The sequence below is a fragment of the Canis aureus genome, chromosome 11 (assembly GCF_053574225.1).
Source record: "Canis aureus isolate CA01 chromosome 11, VMU_Caureus_v.1.0, whole genome shotgun sequence".
Taxonomy (NCBI): domain Eukaryota; kingdom Metazoa; phylum Chordata; class Mammalia; order Carnivora; family Canidae; genus Canis; species Canis aureus.
Window position 1 is genome coordinate 36,274,328 of NC_135621.1, and position 25,304 is coordinate 36,299,631.

General features: G+C 35.4%; 1 protein-coding gene across 11 annotated transcripts in view; it reads left to right on the top strand.

Annotated features, from left to right (window-relative positions):
- SLC41A2 (solute carrier family 41 member 2) overlaps window positions 1-25,304 on the top strand; it is a 124,471-nt gene that overhangs the window by 51,996 nt on the left and 47,171 nt on the right. For all 11 annotated transcript variants that reach the window (XM_077914805.1, XM_077914808.1, XM_077914803.1 and 8 more), the window contains 4 exons: window positions 5,946-6,017; window positions 8,571-8,715; window positions 12,193-12,339; window positions 23,312-23,459. In XM_077914805.1, the coding sequence (XP_077770931.1) occupies window positions 5,946-6,017; window positions 8,571-8,715; window positions 12,193-12,339; window positions 23,312-23,459 (512 nt within the window). The remainder of the gene's footprint in view (window positions 1-5,945; window positions 6,018-8,570; window positions 8,716-12,192; window positions 12,340-23,311; window positions 23,460-25,304) is intronic.

Genomic DNA, 25,304 nt, shown 5'->3' on the forward strand with positions numbered 1-25,304 from the left:
GAAATAGAGCCTCAGATGATGATGGGATAGTTTGATGGTTTTAAATGTAAATGGGATATATTGGCATACTAAATATGGTCAAATTTTAATATTTGATAAAACCAGGTGGTGGGAATATAAATGTTTGTTATTTTTAAAAAGCAATTATTGCTATATGAAATTACCTTTAAAAATTTTATTTAAGTCTTGGGGTGCATGCGTGGCTCAGTCAGTTAAGCATCTGCCTTTAGCTCAGACCATAATGTTAGGGTCCTGGGATTGAGCCCTGTGTTGGGCTCCCTGCCCCGTGGGGAGTCTGCTACTCTCTCTCCTCTACCTCTCCTGCCCACTCATGTGCTCTCTCACTCACTCTTTTTTCTTAAAAAATTAAAAAAATATATTGAAATCTCATTTACATGTAATACTGTGCATCTGTGTTAGGTGTATTGTTTGATGAGTTTTGAAAGATAAACTGTGTAGGAGCACCTGGGTGGCTCAGTTGCTGAGCGTCTGCCTTAGGCTCAGGTCGTGATCCTGGGGTCCTGGGATCAAGTCCTGCAACAGGCTCCCTGCATGGAGCCTGCTTCTCCCTCTCTGCCTGTGTCTCTGTCTCTCTCTCTGTGTCCCTCATGAATAAATAAAATCTTAAAAAAAAAAAAACAACCTAGAAACTGTGTAGCTACCACCACAAACAACATACAGAACTTTCCCTTACCCTAAAACGTTCCTTTGTGCTCCTTTGCTGTCAATACAGCCACAACCTCTGGTACCATGTAATCCCTGATCTTTTGGTCATTTTTTTAGGATTTCATATAAATAGTATCATTCTGTTTTACTCATTGATTATTTGAATAACAGTGTTTGCCAGGTTTCCCATATAAAGTTGTATCTTACCCTTTTATAATTAGTAAGCAATCTGTAAGAAGACACTTTGATACAGGAAATACCCTGTTCTAACCTTTAGCCAGTTTTATCATGTTAATATTTTTGTCTGACTCTATTATTACTTTGAAGGCTGCTAAGTTGTAGTTTACTAATTGTTATCCCTTCTACATTTATTAGTTGGCATTGTACTAAGGAAACATTCTCCTGTCTTTCCTATCTATCTATGCATCCATCCATCCATCCATCCATCCTGTATGGACTGAATAGATTCTTATTTTATTTAATGGGTGATAATCCATTACTGTACTGTAATGATTCATCCTGATACCTGAATCGTCTCAGAATTGTCTCAGAATTGGTCAGGGGGAAGCTCTTTCAAATTGGTTCCTCTGTCCTTTTTTTTTTTTAAGATTTTATTTATGTATGCATTTTAGAGTGCATGTGAGCTGGGGGAAAAGGGAGAGGAGTAGATGGAGAGGGATGCATGGAGTGTGTAGCCCAACGCAGGGCACTATCTCAGGACTCTGAGATTGTGACCCTGAGATTACGACCTGAGTCGAAATCAAGAGTTGAGCACTTAACCAATTGAGCCACCCAGGCACCCCTGGTTCCTCTGTCCTTTTGGCGTGCCTCCATTATTTTTCGGCATTTTGTTACTTTCTGGTACAACAAGATATTCCAGGGTCATCTTATGTTTTCCTTGTCCCAGACCTGAAATCAGCCATTTCTCTATGGAGGCCTGGTTTCTTTTAGTGAGGGATAGTATTTAGTGATTTTAGAATTTTTAAGCTGTTTCCATATTCCTTTTATATTCCATGTTTATGGGATTCTGCCATTTTACCTGATGTTTTTATGCATATTGATTTTTAAAAAGGTTGATTGATTAGAGAGCTGCATGCATGAGTTGGGGGAGGGCAGAGGGAGAGGGAGAATCTTGAGCAGACTCCACGTTGAGCACAGAACCTCACATGAGATTCCATCTCACAACCCATGAGTTCATGACTTGAGTTGAAATCACCAGAGGTTGGTGACAGACTGATCCACCCAGGCACCCCTGTGTATATTGATTTTATGTAATAAAGTTTAACATCATAACTACCCATGAAGTATCACTTTAATAACATTTTACAGAACTTTTTGCATATTTCTATTATTTGATTTTTGCTTTTCATAAAAGAAGTCATTTAGTCAAATCTTCATACTTGGGGCAAGATTGACAGTATATCCCTCTAGATAGATGAGAATCTACTTGTTTTAAAACTTCAGAAGAATTTTACAGCCTCTAGGAAAACTGTACCAGTATTCAGTGGCTAGCACTCAAAGATGTTGTGCTTACTTCTCTAGTTCTTTTCTAAATAGGAATAAAACTTTCCTCCTCCCTTCCCATTTCTTTTCCTTTCATTCCTTCTCCCTTTTCAATTCTTCCTCTTGTTCTTTTCCAAATGTTTAGTGTCTTACTATGTAAAAGCCATTCTTTAGTCAGCTTCCAGTCCGACTAAAGTTGGACCTCATATTTTTTTAATCTAAATGCCTTAGGTTGGGTCTCTACTCAGTCCCTCATATTTATAGGGTAGTCTTAGTTTCTATTATGGCTTTCATCTGAATACTCTGTGAGTTTTAATGTCATTTATATTGTAGAACCCATGTTTAGACAAAAAGTTGAGACTATTACCTTTTCTAGTTGCCAAATTTTTAAATTGACCAATTATGTGTTTTTAAATAAAATTTCTGATTATAGCAGTAATACATATTGAGTGATAAAAATTCGAAAAATTTACTAATGAACAAAGAAGAAAATAAAAATTATCCACAAACCCATCATTCAGAAATAAAAATGGTTAACATTCTGGTTTATTTTTTATATACCTTTTTTTTGGAGCACATACTTAATTTTATTTATTTATTTATTTATTTATTTATTTATTTATTTAAAGATTTTATTTATTAGAGAACATGGGCAGAGGGGGAGAGGCAGAAGGAGAAGGAGAAGCAGACTCCCTCCTGAGTGGGGAGTCCAACTTGGGACTTGATCCCAGGACACAGGGATCATGACCTGAGCCAAAGGCAGATGCTTAAGCCACTGAACCCCCCAGGTGCCTATGTGTGTGTGTGTACACACACACACACACACACACACACACATATATATAAAGACTAATGGTTTAGTGGAGACTTTCAGTACCCTTGTTTCAAGTATTTACATATTAAATATATTTTTTTAAATCAATTATAGTAACTGTATTAGTAAATCTATAATTTCAAGGTCATTCCAACCCACTATTATCTTTAGTTCTAATAAATCTTAAAGCCTGTCCTTAACTCATGTGCTTCAGGGTCAGATAAGTAACATATACTTCTATGAAGAAGAGGGATGTAGAGATTATAAAAAGTAGAGACTACAGACCCAACCTAAGGCATTTAGATTCAAAAAATTAAAACCACTGTGTTGACTAAAACATAACACATCTTCAGGCCCTGGCCACCTCAGCTCTACTCTCTCCTTAAAAACTAGCTAGTGTCTACAAAAATATCGGTCTATTTTTCTAGTACTTTTTTTTTTCTAGTACTTTAAAATAAATAAATTAATCTGGGTCATGTAGAAGTCTTTATCAGATCATATCCCACTATACTTTATCACCTTCCAAGTTCTTAGTTTTTCTAGCTGAGTACCATCTGGTCAGTTAATCTAATAAAAGTAGTTCTAGCAAAGGTCTTTACATAGAACATTCATTCTTCCTCTCAACTCTGGAAAAATTTAGATGGTTCATATTAATCCTAGGCCACTGGCTAGTATGGTAGGTCTGCCCAATTCTTGTTTCAGTTTTTACAATATGGAGGCCACAAAGGTCAATTTTCTGAATTCTGCCAGATTCCCCCTTCCATCCCCAATGCATGCCCATACTATGAGTATTTTCTCTAAGTAGTTACATTTAGATCAACATTTTTCTCTTTTAAAAATCCTTGCTTCTAAAAATCTTTGCTTTATATAAAAAGTGATTATTATTTGTCAATATATTCTACTTTGTGTTTATTTCATATAATACATTGTGATTTACACATAAATTATATGTCATAAATGTGAAATATGTTTTATTTCATATCATACATTAACTTGCTATTTATTATTCATGTTAGAATAAAAGGACTCTAGATTCAGAGACATATGGATCTGGAAGGGACTCAGAAATTGTGATCATCAGTTATAACACAGATTAATTGAGTAGTGTGATGTTATTCTATCACTATGGTTTTCGTCAGTAGAACTGCCGTAGTATATATTGTGGCAATAAAGAATTTAATAAAACAATTTGGGCTTACACAAATGTGGGAGAAGTAAAGATTTCTGGTGGGAGTAGACAGAGAAATAGCCTGAAGCACTGCAGCAGAGGAAGAAAGCCATGGGTGCATTGCAGTGTAGACCTCTGGATGCCTACTATATCTGCTACCAGGACCTTACAGAAATAATGGCATCTCCTTCCTTTCTGCCTTTCAAATCTTAGGCAAGTTCCTGTCACTGGCAGACTAACCAGCAGCTCTAAGGAAGAGGATTTTGAGAAAAGTAGTTAGTTCCAGGCTTTTGAAGGGTCTCATGGCAGTGGTACCAAGTGAATCTGGTGAAGTAGCCTACCTAATTCATAGCATTCATTCTGTGACTCACTTTTCTTCACTTTCTCCTAGACCTTAGTATATGCGTGGTCCACCTCTACTGATCATTGATTTATTCTGGAGTCTTGAAGTCTTATGCTTTTTCATGGAATCATTTTAGTTTGCTTCCTATACCTATAGACCTCTTTCTAAAAGTTATTAAAAATAACACTAATTTCCCTCATGCCTATTTCTTGAACACTAAACCTGAAGTAGATTTACTCTTTAAACATTGCTTGTACCTTATTACTCACAGAAGCAAAGACCCAGGTTGTTAGAGCTACAAACACAAATTTCATGAATAATGTAGATTTCCAGGCTTAGGGAAGAAATCTGCAAATAAAGACAGCATGAATAATTATACTGAAAAACTGAGAGATCTTAATATTTGCATTGCTGGGTGCTTTGAGACTAGAGCCCAGAGGGAGGTTCAAGAATTCTGTTTTCCAAATTGATAGTGGAAATGTTGATGTAGCAAGTAATCTGCTAGTCTGAAGCCAGTGAGCTAAACTCTAGTCTGTCCATAAACTACCGATAAATAGCAACCGTTATGTACTTCTCACTTTACCCATTCACTTAACTTTCATGACCAAGCAGATAATGAATAATTGAAACCCAGCTCAGTATGTTTTATATTAATAAAGTGTTCACTGCTAGAAAAACTCAACAGATTTGGATATACATGTTTTAAATCCTAAATGGTTGAGAAATAATAATTTTGCTTATAGAGCAATTGAATAATTTTTTTGGAGAGTATTCTTCTGTTTAGCAGAAAGATGTATAAATTGTAATAGATTCACGATCAAAACTTATGTGAACTGAATGAATTTTTTATTGCTAACAATCTTAGTCTTGACTCAAATATAAATCATGTACATATAAATGATTTGTTTAATCCTGGGTTTTCTGCTCACTAATAATTCTTCAAATTACATTAGTTTTATGATGTGGAATAAAATACTAGCAGTTCAAAATTATGTAATTATTTATATTGAGACTCAGTACACAAAATATGGCATTTTAGGATAACATTGATGATGGTAATTGTAAACAATGAGCAAGTGGATTGCCCTAACTGGTCTGCTAGTTCTTGTGAGCTAATATTAAATTTTAAACATATATATATATATATATACACACACACACACACATATGTACATATATATATACACACACACATATTTGATATGTATATATTTATGCTTAAAAATAAACATTTAAAGAATATTTATATATATTTATTTTTTTCTAAACATCTTGAGCAAGCTAAATGTGAGATACGAAACTGGTAGTGAGTTCAGGATTATATTTAAAGTACAGCATGAGTTCATCAGTTTTACTAAAGAATTATCTTTGGCTTTAGGACTTCAGATGCTTATTTAAATGGAGTAAAAACATAGATTAGTGATGCATGATGAAAATATCTGTCTTAACAGGTAAATATTGGGAAGATGGATTCACCTATTGAAAAGTGGAACCTAATAATTGGCAACTTGGCTTTAAAGCAGGTACGTGATACACATTTTGTTTACAGATCTTGGGTTTATACATCTTGGTTTTACCTATAAGAGTAATAATTAAATTTTAGTGCATTTCTGACCTCTGGAAAGTTTTCTTTCTCTAGAAATTGATCAGGTTCTTCCAAATCTGAAAAATACATGATAGAATATAGAAAACTATATAAATTTTTTTATCATGTGTTAAAGAGGAAGAATGTGAGTATTTGAGTTAATATATACAAATAAATATTTAGCATTTCATCAATTAGGTGCTATTTTTCTACTTTGACTTTTCTAAAGTAAATCTTTAATTAAAGTAAACATTTATATATTGTGATCTTATGTTTATTTTTTTATTTTTTTTTTGTTTTTTTTATCTTATGTTTATATAAACTGAAGTTTTCTTTGTTATAGTTACTAGTGTTCATTCATGTAAAGGAGCACATTAGACTGTCAGTTACATAGACATAGATTGTCAGTTACTAAATCGTGGATTATATATAGATTATCTACAGCTCCTTCTGATCTCAGATGAATGTCTGCCTCCTCAGCTCTTTCCTATGATGCCCAAGAGGGATGCAACCCCCTAGTAACTCTCCAGCAAGGGGGCCTAAGGAACACTTACTAATTTTAAAGTAACCTCAATTAGGACATCATGTTGAGAAACATGGTTGCAGAAAAGTAATTTCATATAATATATTTCAAAGACCTAGAAATAAAATAATTTTTGGAACTTGGGCTTTAAAAAAAAAATCCATGCAGCTCTCTCTAAAATCACAGTTTAGGGGATCCCTGGGTGGCTCAGCGGTTAAGCGTCTGCCTTCAGCCCGGGGTGTGATACTGGAGTCCCGGGATCAAGTTCCGTGTTGAGCTCCCTGCATGGAGCCTGCTTCTCCCTCTGCCTGTCTCTCTCTGCCTTTCTCTCTTTCTCTGTCTCTCTCATGAATAAATAAATAAAATCTTAAAAATAATAATAATAAAATAAAATCACAGTTTAGAAATAAAATCTGGGATTTAATCTCAGCTGTAACATTAACCAGCTGTATAAATTTTGTTAATTTTCTTAACTTTTCTAGGCTTCTTTGCCCCATTCTTTTATTTTTTTAAAAGATTTATTTATTTATTTATTCATGATAGACAGAGAGAGAGAGAGAGAGAGAGAGAGAGAGGCAGAGACACAGGCAGAGGGAGAAGCAGGCCCCACTCGATACCGGGACTCCAGGACCGCGCCCTGGGCCAAAGGCAGGCGCCAAACTGCCAAGCCACCCAGGGATTCCCTGCCCCATTCTTTTAAATCACATATTGTATTAGAGATGTGTATGTTGCTTCCCAGTTTGAAATTGTAGGAACCTACACGAGAGTAATAAAATATTTAACAACAAGTAGGCTACTATAAGTTAATATATAAATTAAAATTTGAAAATATACTCCATTTTATTCTTTAAATATTCTAAACTTCTACCAAGTAATATGAGTAGTGGTGTAAATTATTCATCACATCATTCTAATAGCTTCCATCTCAGATTTTAATTTTTCCTTCCACTTTTCATCTGTACCCTTCTCCTGTATCCTTCCTCCCTGCAGCCGTTGGTCAGGATGGGAGCCAGAGATGGCTCTGGATTCTAGTACATGGATTGCCTTCTGAGAGTCAATGAGCACCTGGAAATTCTTCTCAAATATTGAATGCATCTGCGTTTTCGTAGAGAAAACAATCTTCACAAAATTTTTGCCAGACTGTCAAAGGAGTCCAGCACACAAGCACAATTAGGAATCTGTGAATTGGATTCCCCTAGGGCTTCTTTAGTCCTCACATTCTACTTAATAGGATTCTAAGAGTTCAGTCAGTGTTATACTCTTAGTTGCTGGGTTGCTTTGTGCCAGCACTGTGGGAAGCACTTTATAGTTATGTAACTCATTTAAATCTCAATTTTCAAATTTGCTATTATTGTTGTTACTTTGCAGATTATGGTTGTGGTTATTCATGACGTTACTTTTTAATGTCTTTCCCACCTACCCACCAAGAGCTGGGGGAGAACAGGGAATGAATCTATTTTGACCACTGTGTGGCCAAGACCAAGCACCTTGTACATAGTAGATTCTAAATAAGTACTTGTTAAATGAATAAATTTAACTTGCCACAAGATTAGGTGATATAGGAGCAAGGAGTCAAAAGCTTATCATTTGTTTATAAAACCCAGTCTCTTATGAGTACTGCCTCTGGAGTCAGACTTCAGTTGTTTGGATTTGGGTATCTTTCAGTCTTAAGGTTGGTATCTTCTTAGACAATCTGTGGGTTACACCATCAAAGTCACTTGGGGTGCTTGATAAAAACAGATTCCTGGGCCCCATTCCATACCCACTGGCACCAAATCATGGCAGTTTGAGAACTCACCACCTTAGGGAATATTAACACTAAATTAGAGTGGCTTCTTCAAAAGGTAATGCAGTTCAATGACCATATGCAATACTTTCTTCTGACTTTTGGTATGCATATTTACATAACCAAGTAAAAATTGTTTTTGAAATGAATAATTCAGTTGGATTTTTTAAAAAACTTTTTAGGTTCAAGCAACAGTGGTTGGTTTTCTAGCGGCTGTGGCAGCAATTATACTGGGCTGGATTCCAGAGGGGAAATACTATCTTGACCATTCCATACTTTTGTGCTCTAGCAGTGTAGCAACTGCTTTCATTGCATCTCTTCTACAGGGTAAGTAGATTTATAAATGTCTACTCTACAGTCTTTCACTTTCAAATAATTTATTTTCCATGTTGACTATTTTTATTAAAATGATACTTCTTCATTATAAGATCAACAAATTTTTTAAGTTCTTATTTAAATTCCACTTAGTTAACATACAATGTAACATACAATGTAACCTGTTCCTTTCAGATGCACAGTATAGTGATTCAACACTTCCATATATGACTCAGTGCTCATCAAGATAAGTGTGCTCTTAATCCCCTCACCTGTTTCACCATTACCCCCCATTCACCTACATTCTGGTAGTTACTGGTTTGTTCTCTATAGTTAAGGGTCTGTTTCTTGGTTTGCCTCTCTCTCTTTTCCCTATGCTTGTTTGTCTCTTAAATTCTCCGTATTACTGGAATCATATAGTATTTGTCTTTCTCTGACTTATTTCACTTAGCATAATACTCTCCATCCATGTCATTGCAAATGGCAAAATTTCATTCTTTTTATGGCTTAGTAATATTCATTGTATATATATATATACATCTTCTTTATCTGTTCATCAGTTGATGAACACTTGGGCTCTTTCCATAGTTTGGCTATTGTAGATAATGCTGCTGTAAACATTGGGGTTCATGGATCCCTTTGAATTATAATTTTTGTATTCTTTGGGTAAATAACCTAGTAATGTAATTGCTGGATTGTAGGGTAGTTGTATTTTTAACTTTCTGAGGAACCTCCATACTGTTCTCCACAGTGGCCATACCAGCCTGCATTCCCACCAAGAATGCAGGAGGAAGAGAAAATTTATCTACAAGCTTTTAAAATATCTTATTTCAGATATACCTATATTTGTTATGTATAAGCCTAGTATAGACCAGGCTTTCTGAGCTTGTCTCTGGCCTTAGGTACTCTGGTAGAGTTCCTAATGAGATCAGGAAAATAGTCTAGACATTCATTAGTTTCTGTAAATTAAATTAATTGAAAAACTCTTTCTGGAAATCATGCAGAGGATTTGCTGGCTTGTCATTTGAGTAACAAGGTTTCTAGGAATTCTGAATTTTAAAAGCAGTCCCTCTGTTAAAATTTTTTAAAGTTTCAGGTTTCAAAAAAATATCTTCACTGCTTCTGTGGCAATACAAATATAAACATATGCTCAACAAAACATATTGCTGGCTGTAGACTTTTAAAGAGCTGAAAGGTTTTAAAAATTAACTACATTGGAATTTTTCAGTTGGGATATCATTCTTTATATTTATTTATTAAGAGCATAGCACTAGAGAACTAGCTTATTATTAAATCATAATTGTGAAGACTTGGTTCTTTTTATTTTATAATTGCCATCTTCTTACCCTTATATCACCAGCAAGGTGAAAAATAGAAGATTCTCATGTCAGTTGATTATATCAATGTTAAGCCAAATTTTTGGGTAGGTTCAGGAATTTAGAGAGTCTTATTAAAATTAAGACTTGACTTCCAAAATATTTTCAAGCATTTTGTTTTGGTACTTAAATTACATTAGGGATAGAATAGTTTCTTGTCAATGTATAGAATTACTAGAATTCAGCAGAGTTAACACTGGCCAAAGCAGGGTGTGAAGTTAAGCTACTGGGGAATTAATTTCTGGTAAAAAAATAAAAAAAGTTAAAGCATTAGCTTCTTTTTCTTTTAAGTTCATTTGCTTCTGTTTTCTTTCTAATCTTGTTTCATTTGAAAAGAACTATAAATTTTTAGTAAAAACTATTTTGTTGCCTAGGATTTTCAAAAATTGTAAGAATTCAGACTTTTAAAATACATTTGCTTAAGGCTTCTTACTTTGAATAATGTGTATTCTAATTTTATGATAGCTTGATTTTTATATATGGAGAGCAGATACTACTGACCACCTTTTATAGGTGAGAAAACTGACTCAGGTAAGGTGACTTGTCCAATTTTATCGGCTTGTTTGCAGAAAATCAGAATTAAAGCCTGTTTCCTGACTCCCAACTCTTTCTACTGGTCCATGCTGACAAAATACTTGTTTTCAGCTGAAAAGATATGGCTGGCACTCTGTCCTAGGAGAACTTTCCATATCAATCTTTAAATGTGCTAACTTTTAAAAAAGAATTGTATATGATTACATCTCTATTATTACATAATACATTTAAACTTTTTTTTTCTATTTTTTTTTTACAACAGTTTATGGGAAAGTTAAATCTATAGATTGAAAATGTCTCCGGAATATAAGAAGTGAGACTTTATTTGAAATAAGACAAAAAGTCTGCTTTTAATAATTTTGGCTTTAGGGAGTGGTAGAAAACATGGGCTAGAAATATTTACAAGTTCTGTGACCCTGAGCAGGAACTTACAGCCTATTCTCAGGACCTCAGTTTTATTATCTATAAAATGAGTATGCTGGAATAAAATCATTTTGAGTCATTTTCAGTCTAAATATGCAGTGAGATTCTGTTGGATATTTTCCCTCTAACCATATTTAGGCCTCCATACTGGTTTATGGTTAGCACATAAGTGCACTAATCTTAAATAGTCTTTGTACCGCATCCTCTAACTGTGGGCATGAGAAAATGTATACATACAACTGGGTATGGATATATGTTATCATCCTCCCTCCCCATTTCTGTGATTCAAGAAAATATTTAGGAGTACAAGTACATAGTCATATTTTCATCATTTGTTCTCTGGACGGAAGTTCAATAGATAGAAACTTTGGTTTTAAAGAATATCCTATAGGGGCACTGAGTGACACAGTTGGTTAAAGTGTCCGACTCTTGCTTTCGGCTCAGGTCATGATCTCAGGGTCGTGAGATAGAGCCCCGTGTTGGCCTCTGCACTCCGTGGGGAGTCTGCTTAAGATTCTCTCTCCTTTCTCCCTCTGCCCCTCCCTTTTGTGTTCACTCTCTGTAAATAAGTAAGTAAATAAATAAATCTTAAAAAAGAATATTCTTTACAGAGATTGCTTTTTGTGTTCTGGCCTCCAGTGTTCAAATTTTGATTACTTCCTCCTTCGTAATGCTTCAAGACTTCTAGATTATAGAAAGAAGCAAACATTCTGACTACCACCATGTAGACAGATCTGGCTTTTTGGTCTTCTTCCCAGTTGCTGTGCCTATAAATATGACTTAACCTTTCTTTGACATTTTCATACCATATTTGAAGGTTAAAATAAAATCTTTGGTTTTGATATACACATATATGTTACATCTGAGACATACATGTTATTAAATTTGAAACTTTAACATTGTTTTATAGTAGCTTGTCAGGTCTCTAAATGCAAAATTGAACTTCTCAGATCTTCTGTGATCCCTACTTGGAATTTGTCAAAAGGCATTTTGGCAAAGCATTAGAGTAAAATGTTTTGTTTGCTTTAAGTCAGCTTATCTAAGCATTCTAACTGGAACTGATGTGCTGTTTTTCTAGCCTTTATATTTCAGTATTTAGGGGATTGATTTTCTCTAAATCATAGCATAGAAAGTAATGAGTTTTTCTTTCTTCCAGGAATAATCATGGTTGGGGTTATCGTTGGTTCAAAGAAGACTGGCATAAATCCTGATAATGTTGCTACTCCCATTGCTGCTAGTTTTGGCGACCTCATAACTCTCGCCATATTAGCCTGGATAAGTCAGGGTTTGTACTTCTGTCTTGGTAAGTTGACTTGAAATTAAATATAATGTGCTACTCAGAGTCTCATTAAATGAATATTGTTGCAACGCTGCTAGGAATCCCTTGTGGCCTTCATTTGTAGCAGAACTGTGGTGGAGACTGATTAGAACAGTAACTTCCAGTTGCTGTATACCTACTATGTGTTGTGGTTCTCATATATTTTTTTCTTCCATTTTTTTTCTTCTTGAGTTTAAAACTCTATAAGATATGGTAAGATAAGATCATCTCTAATTTCAAATGAGAAAACTGAGGATCATGGAGATTATGTGTGTTACCCACTACTGGTAGGAAGGTTGAACACAGGTCTGATATTCTATGAATTCTGTCCTTTTGCTAAGTGTGTAGGCAGTGAGGAGTTAACCTATGGTGTTCTGATATATGCATTGTACTACTGTCCCAGAACATAAGGGTATAGCAGTGCTTGAAATTTGGTGATTGTCCCTCCTTCAGAAACCAACATGGCAATTAACAGCAACAAAAAAGTCACCGTGAAAATTAGCCTGAATGTTGTGTGAAGTTGTGATGTCTCCAACATATTCTCTCTCTCTTTCTCTCTCTCTATATATATACACACACACACATAAAATTCCAGATAATAGTGATAGATTATATATAGAATATAGAATCTAATGAATTGTTTTAACACAATTATTTAACACAAATTTATACTTTGGGATTCTTATCAATGTAAATGAATATGATTTGTGAGCATTGGTTTAGTGCTAAAAGTTGGCTATGGTTCTATTTTTTTTAGATGCCAAATTAAAAAAAAAAAAGAAAAGAAAACAGAAACCAAAAGAATACTTTGACAAAAAAAAAAAAAGAAAGTTTATAAGCTAAGCCAGAAGCAAACATTTATTCATATATCCTCATATATTTCATGGATTCTATACAGATTTATGGTATTCTTTAAAAGAAGTCTAAAGTACATTTGGTTTGAAGAAGTAGGTCTCAGATATATGTTTTTGAACTAAAGAAAGGGTTTTAACCTAACAAAGGCAATCACTTGTGAAGGGAAGCTTCATTTAGTATATAAAATTACCTTAAGTTATTGAGTGGCATAAAAGCAGTAAGTGAATAAAACTTGATGTCCAAGGAAAATTGTTCTCATTTAGAAATAAGATATGTCCACTTGAAGCAAGGTAGAAGACAATAAATGATTAATGGCCTAAATGTAATAAGATCTTGTTCATAGTGATTTTGGGTTTTCATTGTTGTGAAATATACAAGGAAAGCTGTATGTACGAGTATATTCAGGGTAATGTTTGATTCTTTTCTCTTCCAGTCAAAAAAGGCACAGAAAATGAGTTATATCAGTAAGGGGATAATCTGCTTTAATTTATTGTTGGGGTGGTAACTGGTCATACTTTTCCCCTCTCTTATACAATTTAGAAATTCATACTGAAGTCAGGGATTGAAATATGGCTAGTATTAGAGAATGTGACTTAATATTTTTCTCCTACTCTATTAATTAATTAATTCACCCACTCAGGCAGGCAGCTGGATGACTTGTAGGCCTCATCTCCCCATAGAAATGGGCTGCTACCTGTGTTGAGGAAGGGAGACTGTCATCAATAGGCTGGATCCCAAAAGACAAAGGGAATGAGTTAGGCATGGTTAGTGCCTCTTTCCCTAGTCTTATCAAGTAGACAAGTCTCTCCCCTGTGAGGAGGAGTGGAGAGAAATGAAGGGGAAAGAAGAGGGTGAAGGGTTTCTACCTATTATTATTCTATGGGTCTTGCCAGGAACATTGAGGGTGGGGTGGGGATGGGACTGGAAGGTTGGTAGTGGTTCTGAATGGGCTGCCTTACATAAATAATGAGGAAGGGTCTATTATTTGCAAACGTGGGTATTCAAATTACCACGAAGTCATTTGTAACATATTGCTCAGTTGCTTGTTAAATAGCACTATGGGTGTCTCCTCAGTTGAAGTTCTAGTAATAAGAAAGTAAGAAAGAGAATGCCATTGAAGAATGTTATCCTAATAAATATGACAATTGTTATAATGATATAGGCTCAGTATTGAGATTCCAGAAGATAAATCAACTTCTGGGGAAAATAATGTGTGTTAGTTAAAATATTATTATTATTATTATTATTATTTTAAATTATAGTTGATTTACACTGAAGGGTTTTCTTGGGGTTAGTGTTGGATTATAACATTCTACGTTGTGAACACTAGGGGGCCTCATAAGATCAGCACAGTGTTAGTGGTAGTCTAAATATAAAGGTTAGGAACAGGCACATTTGAATTCTGAGACCCCATTCACCCTGCTGTGCTACCTAGCTCTTGGAAACAAAGTTTAATTCCTGAACTATTGGAAAACCCTATGTTGAAGACTGAAAGCAGTCTTTAGAGATAAGAGAATTTCATGGAGGCTGTAGGCTTCTGTTACAAATGGAGGCTGTGTATTATATGGCTCCCAAAGAATTGGACATTGAGAATAGTCTTTCTTAACTCTTCCCCCTAGAGTTTTGGATACTTAGAAATGACTTGGAACAGCTCCCCTCTTGTCTTGTTAGTTTTGATGCATGTACCAAAGCTCACTCTATGTTCAATGTGTTTTTCTTATGGTCCTGATAAAATTTGATTTCTGATTTTTCCCCTTTTCACCTCACCAGTTCTCCACAAAAAGGACAAAACAAGCCCAGAGCTTTGCTTATTACTATTGACTTTATTATGTGTAGTTACCTATGTCTTTGTTCCTCAGTTAACAAAGTTAAAATTTTAGCCTCGAGTTTAGGCCTCTAGGAGTCGGCAGAAACATCTTCCAAGACCCTCCTGCTCCTCTCTTTTTTGTACTTTAGCCAGACTCACCCAGTTACTGATTCTCATACATCAGCCATGATTCTTCTCTTTTCTTCCTTCTGTTATTCCCTTCCCTTTTATTAAGGCCAGTCTGAGGCCTCATTTTCTTTTTTCTTTTTTTAATATTTTATTTATTTATTCATAGAGACACAGGCAGAGGGAGAAGCAGGCTCCATACAGAGAGCCTGACGTGGGACTCGATCCAGGGTCTCCAGGATCACGCCCTGGGCTGCAGGCGGAGCTAAACCGCTGTGCCACTGGGGCTGCCCTGAGGCCTCATTTTCAATGCTAAATTCATGTTTCCCTGTTAATTGATCTTTTCCTCCTCTGGATTCCTGTAGTACTTCACTGATACTTTTCTTGTTCTTTACATTTTACTGATCATTATAGTTTTTTTGTGTAAATGTAGTACCTTCCTTTATGAAGGTATAAGCTGCTGAGGACAAAATTGTGTGTTTTTAAAATTAATGTAAATATCTATATATGTATCTCTCTATCCATGTATCTATCTATCAGCATTCCATAGGGCCATATACATAATGGATGTTAAATAAATAACACTTGGTGAAATGCTTTTTTTGAAAGCTATCCAGTTAGTGTGAATAAAAGTTATTCAGGAAGTAGTACACACATGGAAATAGAAGATAGATATTTTTCTGAATCATTTTGCCTTATTCTTTGTCCAATAACAGAATAAATTGTAACAAAAAATTAACCTTTCAATGAGGACACAATATTATGGAAATATTGGAAGAGTATCTTATGTTAGCAAAAAATATCAGAGGATTAGCCTCCCTACAGAAAAATTAAATTGGCATCATATGGCTAAGAAAGGTCTTAAAATAGAAGGGAAAATAGAGGGGCACCTGGGTGGCTCAATTGTTTAAGCATCTACCTTTGGCTCAGGTCATGATTCCAGGGTCCTGGGATCAAGCCCTGTGTTGGGGCTCCATGCTCAGCAAGGAGTCTGCTTCTCCCTCTCCCTCTCCTTCTGCCCCTGCCTTCCCCTCATTCTCTCTCTGTCTCAAATAAATATATAAAGTCTTTAAAACAAAACTGAAAATATTAATTTTAAAAAAAGCAAAAATAAAAAGTTAGTTTAGTAAGTAATCTAAGCTCTGGACTATGATATGCTTTGGTATGACTTGCCAAGAAAATACAAAGGTATTTATTCATTTATACAGTAATTAGTAATCTTTAAAACCTATTAAAAGGATAAAGTTAGGCCAGTAACCGAACTACATGTATACATAATGGTTGCTGCCCTTTCTTCTTGTTTGCATACTGTTAAGAGGATTTAAAAAACTCTTTTTAAATTATTTATCACTGCATGGCTATTTAATTCTGGTATGTACATGATTTTATTGATTTGAAAAACTGTCAGCTTTTCTCTTTTTAAGCAAGATCCGAGAAGCAAAATGTGGATTGATTTCTCATTCTTCAAGGTTAACTTTTAAAAAATGGCTTAGTTGAAGCCATAAGAGCAAACACGATCAGCCTTAGGTTGCTTCAGTCTGTGGAAACTAACAGGGATGCCAGGTTATTTACAGGGCATTTTATAATATCACTGCCTGTATATGAGTGGTGATATGAGTAGAATCTAAATTTATCTCTCATATCACTCTTCAGAGATTTTCAGCATTCACCATCTTAGCTTACAGTGATTCCTAGAATTCAATTTAGTGAGAAAATTCTGATAGTTATAATGGAGGGCACTTAAAAATTTGACAAATTACCGTGCCCCTTGCTTTGTTGCTCACCCAGAAACAAATGTCACTCACAGGAGCTACATATTTCAAAAGAATTTAAGGTAAGAAGAATACATGTTGTTAATGAAATTATGTAATAATTGTTGTAAAATGCTACCAACAATCTAATAAAAGGTGCAAGCCATGAATCAAAAAGATGGCTGTTATGTTTGACAGTTAAGTGGAATCATAGCAATTTGAACCACTTTAGCTGTGTTCATCCTTTTCTGTAGTTTACGTATGTCACAGAATCAATACTAATATACGTGGACATTTCTTAGGCTTAAAATTCTGCAAAGCTCTATCTGTAAAAGTGTATTCTTTTTTCATTTTTTTAAAAATTTGTATTTATTTATGATAGTCACAGAGAGAGAGAGGCAGAGACATAGGCAGAGGGAGAAGCAGGCTCCATGCACCGGGAGCCCGACGTGGGATTCGATCCCGGGTCTCCAGGATCACGCCCTGGGCCAAAGGCAGGCGCTAAACCGCTGCACCACCCAGGGATCCCTCTTTTTTCATTTTTAAAGATTTTATTTATTCATGAGAGACACACAGAGGCAGAGACACAGGCATAGGGAGAAGCAGGCTTCCTGCAGGGAGCCCCATGTGGGACTTTACCCTGCGACGCCAGGATCATGCCCTGAGATGAAGGCAGACACTCAACCACTGAGCCACCCAGGCGCCCCTGTACATGTGTAGGGGCATTCATTTCCTATTGCTGTTGTAACAAATTACCACAAATTCCGTGTCTTAAAACAGCAGAAATAAGTTTTCTTATACTTCTGAAGGCCAAGGTCTAAAATGACTTATACAGGGCTAAAATCAACGTGTTAGCTGGGCTGGCCTTTTCTGGAGGTTTTTAGGGGAAAATGTATTCCTTACCTCTTTCATCTGGTGGCTGCCAACATTCCTTGGCTTACAGCTGCATTACTCACTCTCTACCTCTATGGTCACATTGCCTACTCTTCTGGAATCAGATCTCCCTCTAAGTTCTGGCTGGAAGTACACCTGTGAATACATTTCAAATTCACTCTAATAATCCAGAATAACCTCTGCATTTCAAAATACTTGACTTACTCACATTTGCAAAGTTTCTTTTATTATATAAGGTAATTATTCACAGGGTCTAGGGATTATGATATGGATGTATTTGAGGTTCATTATTCAGCCTACTACAATACCCATGGTGATATACTAAGAAATTAATACAAAATATTCTTTTGACTAGGATCATTTAAATGTATTTCATTTCTAAGGAAGACATTTTATTTTTTATTTTTTAAAATTTTATTATTTTATTTTATTTTATTTTTATTTATGATAGTCACAGAGAGAGAGAGAGGCAGAGACATAGGCAGAGGGAGAAGCAGGCTCCATGCACCGGAGCCCGAGTGGGATTCGATCCCAGGTCTCCAGGATCGCGCCCTGGGCCAAAGGCAGGTGCCAAACTGCTGCGCCACCCAGGGATCCTGGAAGACATTATTTTAGATTTTGATATTAGTACATAAGTTCATGGTTGGCTTTTAAAAAAAAATTTTTTTTTAAGATTTTATTTATTCATGAGAGACACAGAGAGACAGAGAGAGAGGCAGAGACACAGGCAGAGGGAGAAGCAGGCTCCATGCAGGGAGCCCGACATGGGACTCTATCCCAGGTCTCCAGGATCATGCCCTGGGCCAAGGGCAGGCACTAAACCACTGAGCCACCGGGCTGCCCCATGGTTGGCTTCTAATCAACTATTTTCTCTTGCCGATTGAGTCATTAGTGGTTTTCTAAAAGTAATTATTTAATTTTATGACATCTATAAAGCACCAACATATCCTACAAAGAGAAATGTTTTAGAATCTTCCCTTTTCCAATATTTGTAATTTTTCCTTTGCCATCAGAATTGGGTTAGCTGTCAACCAGGAAAAAGATAAGAGGGTCCTATACAATCATAATTTGGTAGGAACAGGCATATTAGATTTGGCAGGAAGTTGAGATAGAATGCATTTACGGTAAATTGATTTTAGAAATTTTTATTTTTAACATAGTCACCCTGAGTTTTTAAACCATTTAATGTTAACATTTTACCCCATTTGCTTTGTCTGTTATTCTTTCTCTCTCCGTCTCTCTCTACATCTATGTATGTATATTTGTATATATTTTTTCTTTGTTTTTTGGACATGAAGATTTTAAGACTATTAAACAATGAAAAAGATTTTTCCATTGTTAGAATTTTTAAAGATTGAGGTACAATTCACATGTGACACAATTCATCTTTAAAAAGTATATCATTCAGGACACCTGGGTGGCTCAGTCAGTTGAGCGTCTGCCTTTAGCTTGGGTCATGATCCCAGGGTCCTGGAATTGAGTCCTGCATTGAGCTCCTTGCTCAGAGGGGAACCTGCTTCTCCTTCTACCTGCCACTCCCCCTGCTCATGCTCTCTCTCTCTTTCTCTCTGACAAATAAATAAAATCTTAAAAGAAAAATTTTTGAAGTGTACAATTCAGTGGTTTTTAGTGCATTCATAAGATCGTATAACCTATTATATAATTCCAGAACACTTTCATTACCCCTAAAAGAAACTTTTAGCTCTCACTCCCCATTCTACTACCCTTTGCCCAGATCCTTCAACCAGTAGTCTACTTTCTATGGGTTTACTTGATCTAGACATTTCAAAAAAATGGAATCATCCAATATATGACGTTTTATGTCCAGCTTCTTTCAATTAATATGTTTTTAAGTTTCATCTGTATTGCAGCATGAATCAGTACTGAATAGCATTCCATTTATGAATATATCACATTTTGTTTATCCAGTTACCATTTCATGGACATTTGGGTTGCTTCCACTTTTTGGCTATTATGAAAAATGCTCCTGTGAACACGCTAGTACACATTTTTGCATGAACATATCTTTTCAGTTCTCTTAGTATTTACCTAGCAGTGGAATTTCTGGGTCATATGATGATAACTGTTTAACTTTCTGAGGAACTACCCACTCATTATTTTTAGTTTATTTACTGAGAAAATTTTCTCCCATTTTGAAAGTCTAAGTGGTGATTCTGAAGTTGGGGTGGTAGGTGCTTCTTTCCACTTCACATATCCTTCCAGAGATTAATGTTGAGGATAACTTAAAAGCTCAGTTGGATGCTCCTCTTTTAATCTGAAAACGAAGTACTGAAATAAATGTCTGACCTAGCAGAATAGTTCTTTCCATTTGTGTTTAGTGGATTTTGCCTTTAGTTTTCTGTTTGGTCCTATAAAGAGATTGTTGGCAACCTTAGTTGTATTAGGAGGTAAGGATTGCCTCCTAATTGGGATGTTATTTATCCTTATCTAATATTTTAAGAAGAAAACTGGGAATCTATTCAATAAAGATTTTTTTTTATCAATCTTCTATAAAATTCGTGGAGAAAGTGACACTGTATCATATTAGTCATATCCCTTTAAATGGAGGAAAATGTTTAAATAGATTTTGTTAGCATAATTATTTTGAAGATGTGATCTAGATAAAACCATTAGAAAATCTGGTTGGATATTACTTTAATTATAGTAATTGTTCCTACCTAATAGGGAAAAAAATTGAGTTTTTATCTAGTTCAAACATCTTTAGTCATAGGTGAGAGATCTTTAAATATCTTAAGATGAGGAAATACAAAGTTCAATCAAAGATAAGATTCTGCACAAGGATTGAAGAATTTTGTGAGGTGCCAGAAAAATTTGGTAACATTTTACTTATATCTTTAAGACTATAAGCTACAAGGATTGTGAGATCAACTCTGTTTTTAAGTTATGAGACCCCTACTATACATGATAAGTATTAGAATCATTGAAAAGAATCCAGGAATGTCCTCGCTGAAATCTCTAATAATAATAAAACCTTGATCAGCTAAAATGATATTACCAAAAATGTTTTGGGATGGTGTTACTATTTCAAGAAGGGATGGGCAACTTTTATCCTTGGGGATATTTAGAATTAAGTATAAAAATGTTGGAGAATCAAATTCATGGTATTAATGGTTTTATGCTAAAGAGGCAAAATATATATTTTTAAATATACTTGTAACTTAGCCTGTCAGAGAAACGTGTCAGTCTTTCTAATCTTATCTTAAATTTGTCATTAATTAATTGACTTATTTTTATAATTTTTAAATATAAATATTTGAAAATTGTATGCATTATATGAATATTTGTAAAAAACTTAAAGACTTACTGTATTTGTACATTTAATTTTTTTAATTTATAAAGATTATCCTAAGTACTTGGAAACTTTTGAGAGACATGAGAAATGTCTATGGTCAATAGAATATCTCAGGGTATTTAACAAAAGTCTGTAAATGTGACTAAATATTATTCCAGACCCTTCAAAATAATTTTTGGTTGGATGCTAGACATTGTGAACATAATAACAGTAAGTGTTCAGTTGTTTTGTTTTTCTTTACAAAATGTTTGACTTTGTTCTTGTAGGCAGTTAATTGTAGATTAGTTTGAGCCTTACAAGCCTTGGTTTCAAGCTTTATTGGCACCAGCCTTGAGTAGACTTTATTCTAGGACAGGTCCTCCTACTAAGATGTGACCCTTCTCAGGTCATGACTAAATGTTCTCAATGTTTAAAGAGGCCTCTCCTCTCTCCAGGATTGACTCTTGAATGACTTCCAGTCATTTGTAAACTCTGAGAAATGTTCATCTTAACAGCTCCCCAGTTATTCTTGGCCTAGCATTGTGGAGTTCACCCTGTGCATGCATGGTGTAGGATTCTATTCACAAGCTCTTTCTCTGATAGCTTCTTTTTCTCCAGTATTTTATCCTATGAATTCTAGCTGCCCTAGCCTCACTCTGCTGGAGTTTTCCCTTCCTGAGCTGTGGTCTCCGATGTGCCTTCAGTCAAAAAACTGAGACTATTGTAGGGTGTATCTCATTCTTTCCCTTCTCTCAGGGATCACAGTCTTGCAATGTTTGTTGTCTACTGTCTGAAGACAGTTGATATCTACCCACATATCTCTATCTATTCTAATCATTTCTGAAAACACTTAAAATTTTGTTCAGAGGTGACATGCAGCATGTCTACAAAGCAAGACAAATAGCTAAGTCCAAAGTCAATGTGGCAGAGAAATATATTCACTCCATAGTAAAACATAACAAGAATGGAAAGAGAATGAATAATGTGATCAAGTAAGACAGTTTACCACAAAGGGGTTATAACAAAGTCCTGGCAATCTGCTATTTCAGTGTGTTCCAAATAGCAAGATGTTAATGATAATGGCCATGATAATTATGACAATGGTAAGTGTTCAATAAATATTAGCTAGGTGTCTGAGCACTATTCTACTTACATGTACTAATTATCTTAAGACTCATAATAACCCCATGAAATAGATACTATTATTGTTGTCATTTGATAAGAAAATTGAAATTTATAGAAGGTAAATTTCTTGTCCAAGGTAGGTTGTAACACTGAAATGTGAAACTAGGTGGTCTGGCCAAACTATGATTAAACATAGTGTACTGTATTCTATCTTAGCATCTTAAGGGTTCTGAGAAGTTCAGCAGTGAAGAAAGGTGTTTACCTTTATTAAGCTTAGTTTTTCTATTTTATTTTGGAGCTTGGAACACTCTTTAGTATTGGGGGCATATCTATTATCAATTGATTGGCCAGTATTGCTTGGAATGCTTGTACTATAAGATCTTTGTGGGTAAAAATGTCCCATTTGATTTTAGAGTTAAGAGTTTACTAACTTTGGTATCCGATGCCATCTTCTATCAACTCTTGCTATTTCTTAGCTGTGTTCTTAAGCTCCTAAGCATTGGTTTCTTCATAAAATAGAAAAGGCAGTTTGTACCTCATACTTGTGAGGACAGTCAAATGAGATGATGCCAAGAAAGCATTTAGCATAGTACTTGGTAAATAATAGCCAAATAAATGTTAGCTTTTTTTTTTTTTTTACTGTTGCCCTTACTGTTATTTGCTATTCTCATCCAGTTCAGATAACTACTTCAATAAATGTCCATTGAATTAATGTATTCATTTTCAGTTACGTTATTAATGTTTTGACCTTATCTACAGTTTTATTTTTTTAATTTTTAAAAAATATTTTATTTATTTATTCATGTAAGACACAGAGAGAGAGAGAGAGGCAGAGACACAGGCAGAGGGAGAAGCAGGCTCCATGCAGGGAGCCTGATGTGGGACTCTATCCCAGGACCCCAGGATCACGCCCTGGGCCAAAGGCAGGCACTAAACCCCTGAGCGTCTCTTACCTACAGTTTTAAATTTGTGTGAAGTTCAGAGAAAATATATAGCATGTGAATATGTTGGATAACATCCTATCTCTTGGGAAACTTTTACTCTAATGTCTACAGTTGCTACATGATTAGAAGATAGATTCAAATGTTGTCTCTTTTTTAATTTTAGACAACTATTACTACATTTCTCCATTAGTTGGTGTCTTTTTCTTGGCTCTAACTCCTATCTGGATTATAATAGCTGCTAAACATCCAGCCACAAGAACAGTTCTCCACTCGGGCTGGGAGCCTGTCATAACAGCTATGGTTATAAGTAGGTTAGTATTAAAATGTGTGTGCATGTGTTCTTTATGCCTTTATCTGTGTATATATTAAAACAGCAAAAACAAACAAAAAACAAAAAATAAAACAGCAGCCTGTTTTTATTTCTTAGGTAATTATTTTATATAGCGAAGTTGTAAGAATCCTCATCACAGTGGAATTTTTAACAACAAAAAAGAGACCACCTTAGAGGTCTAGCAACCAGGTATTGATCAAATAAATTGTAGTGTAGTCACAAAATAGAATATTAGCCACTAAAAACAACATTGCAACATTTTTATTGATGTGGAAAGATGTTCACAGTACATTTGGTGAAAGGAGCAAGCAGCTAGAAAAGAGTATGAATTTCCTGTTAAACATGGTGTATTGACACACATTTATCTTCTTCCTTCCCGAAACTACTAAAATGACAGTAATAGAACAGAAAAGCTATAAAACCACAAAGACAGAAGGGGAGCAGAGAGGACAGCAGGTGTGAGATTCAACAAAATTAATAAAGTAGAAATCAGATGGATGATTTTTAACTGAACTAGCAGAATGGAAAAAGCTAAAATCTAACCTTCTGCAGGCCAAGGGACACCCATCAGAAGCAAACCAATCTGAGATTTGAGCCTCAGAAACCCAGAAAGGTGGAGTAATTAGATGCGCACTAAATATTTCTCAGAGCTACAATGAAGAAGAGTGGTTGAAAGTTTATGTAAGAAGCAATTAGATCCCAAAAGCCCTTCTTCAGCTTAACCACCCGAGTGACTGCTCCCTCCCACCTTGGCAGAAGACAAGATTTAACTCTGGAGAGACCAAATCAGAGAGGCCATGGATTTAGAACACCTGCACATCTTTAAAAAAAAAAAAAAGAAAAGAAACACCTGCACATATGAGGGTGTGGATTACACACTGTCTGAAAAATAAGATTAAGTGAAAATTAAACAAAAAAAAAAAGATTAAGTGAAAATTTAGATGCTAAACAGTGAAAACCCTACCCCACTTCCTTTTCTTTGCTCATGGAATGCTGGCAGTCAAGCCTCTACCCCCAGGCAAAAAATCAGAATAATTCCTTTCTGGGGAAACTTATCAGCACAAAAGAAAAAATTGTGGTTACTGACCCTTGTGGGTCCTTTCATGAAAGAGCTGCGTGGCCACCTGACCATTCTTTAGGAGGCCCACCTGCTGACGAGCTCTGCCTGTGTATACACAGTGTGCTGTGCTGAACCCCTTACAGAGGAGCGGACAGTAAAAATGTCTAGCGGTCGCCAGACATTTGATTAAGGCTTCTAACATGAAAGACAAAAGCAGAAAAATGGTACTCAAAGAAAGTGTAGGGATAGTTCAAAGACCTCAAAAAACTCTCATCAGTGTCCTCAGAGCAATAAGAGAATCTATGGCATCCATAAGGCATGAACAGATTGCTCTAATAAGGAACAGATTGCTCTAATTACTAATAAGTACCCCCCAAATTAGGAAAAATATGGGACAAAGCAACAAGTAAAAGTGAGGAAATCTAATTGAAAAGCAGCAAGAGCTCTTAGGAATTAGAAATCTATAGAGGCACCTGGGTGGCTGAGTCAGTTAAGCAACTGACTCTTGATTTCAGCTCAGGTCATGATCCTGGGATCCAGCCCCATGTCAGACTCTGCATTCAGCCCTGGAGTCTACTTGTCCCTCTCCCTCAGCCCCTCCTCCTGCTCTCCATCTCTCAAATAAATAAATAAAATCTTTAAATAGCTGAAACAAAAAAGCACAGTAAAAAGTTGGAAGATAGAACTGAGGAGAACTGTTCTGGAAAATAGCAAAGAGGTTGGCAACTGGAGGCAAAGAACAAAGAGAAGAAATTACCAAAGAAA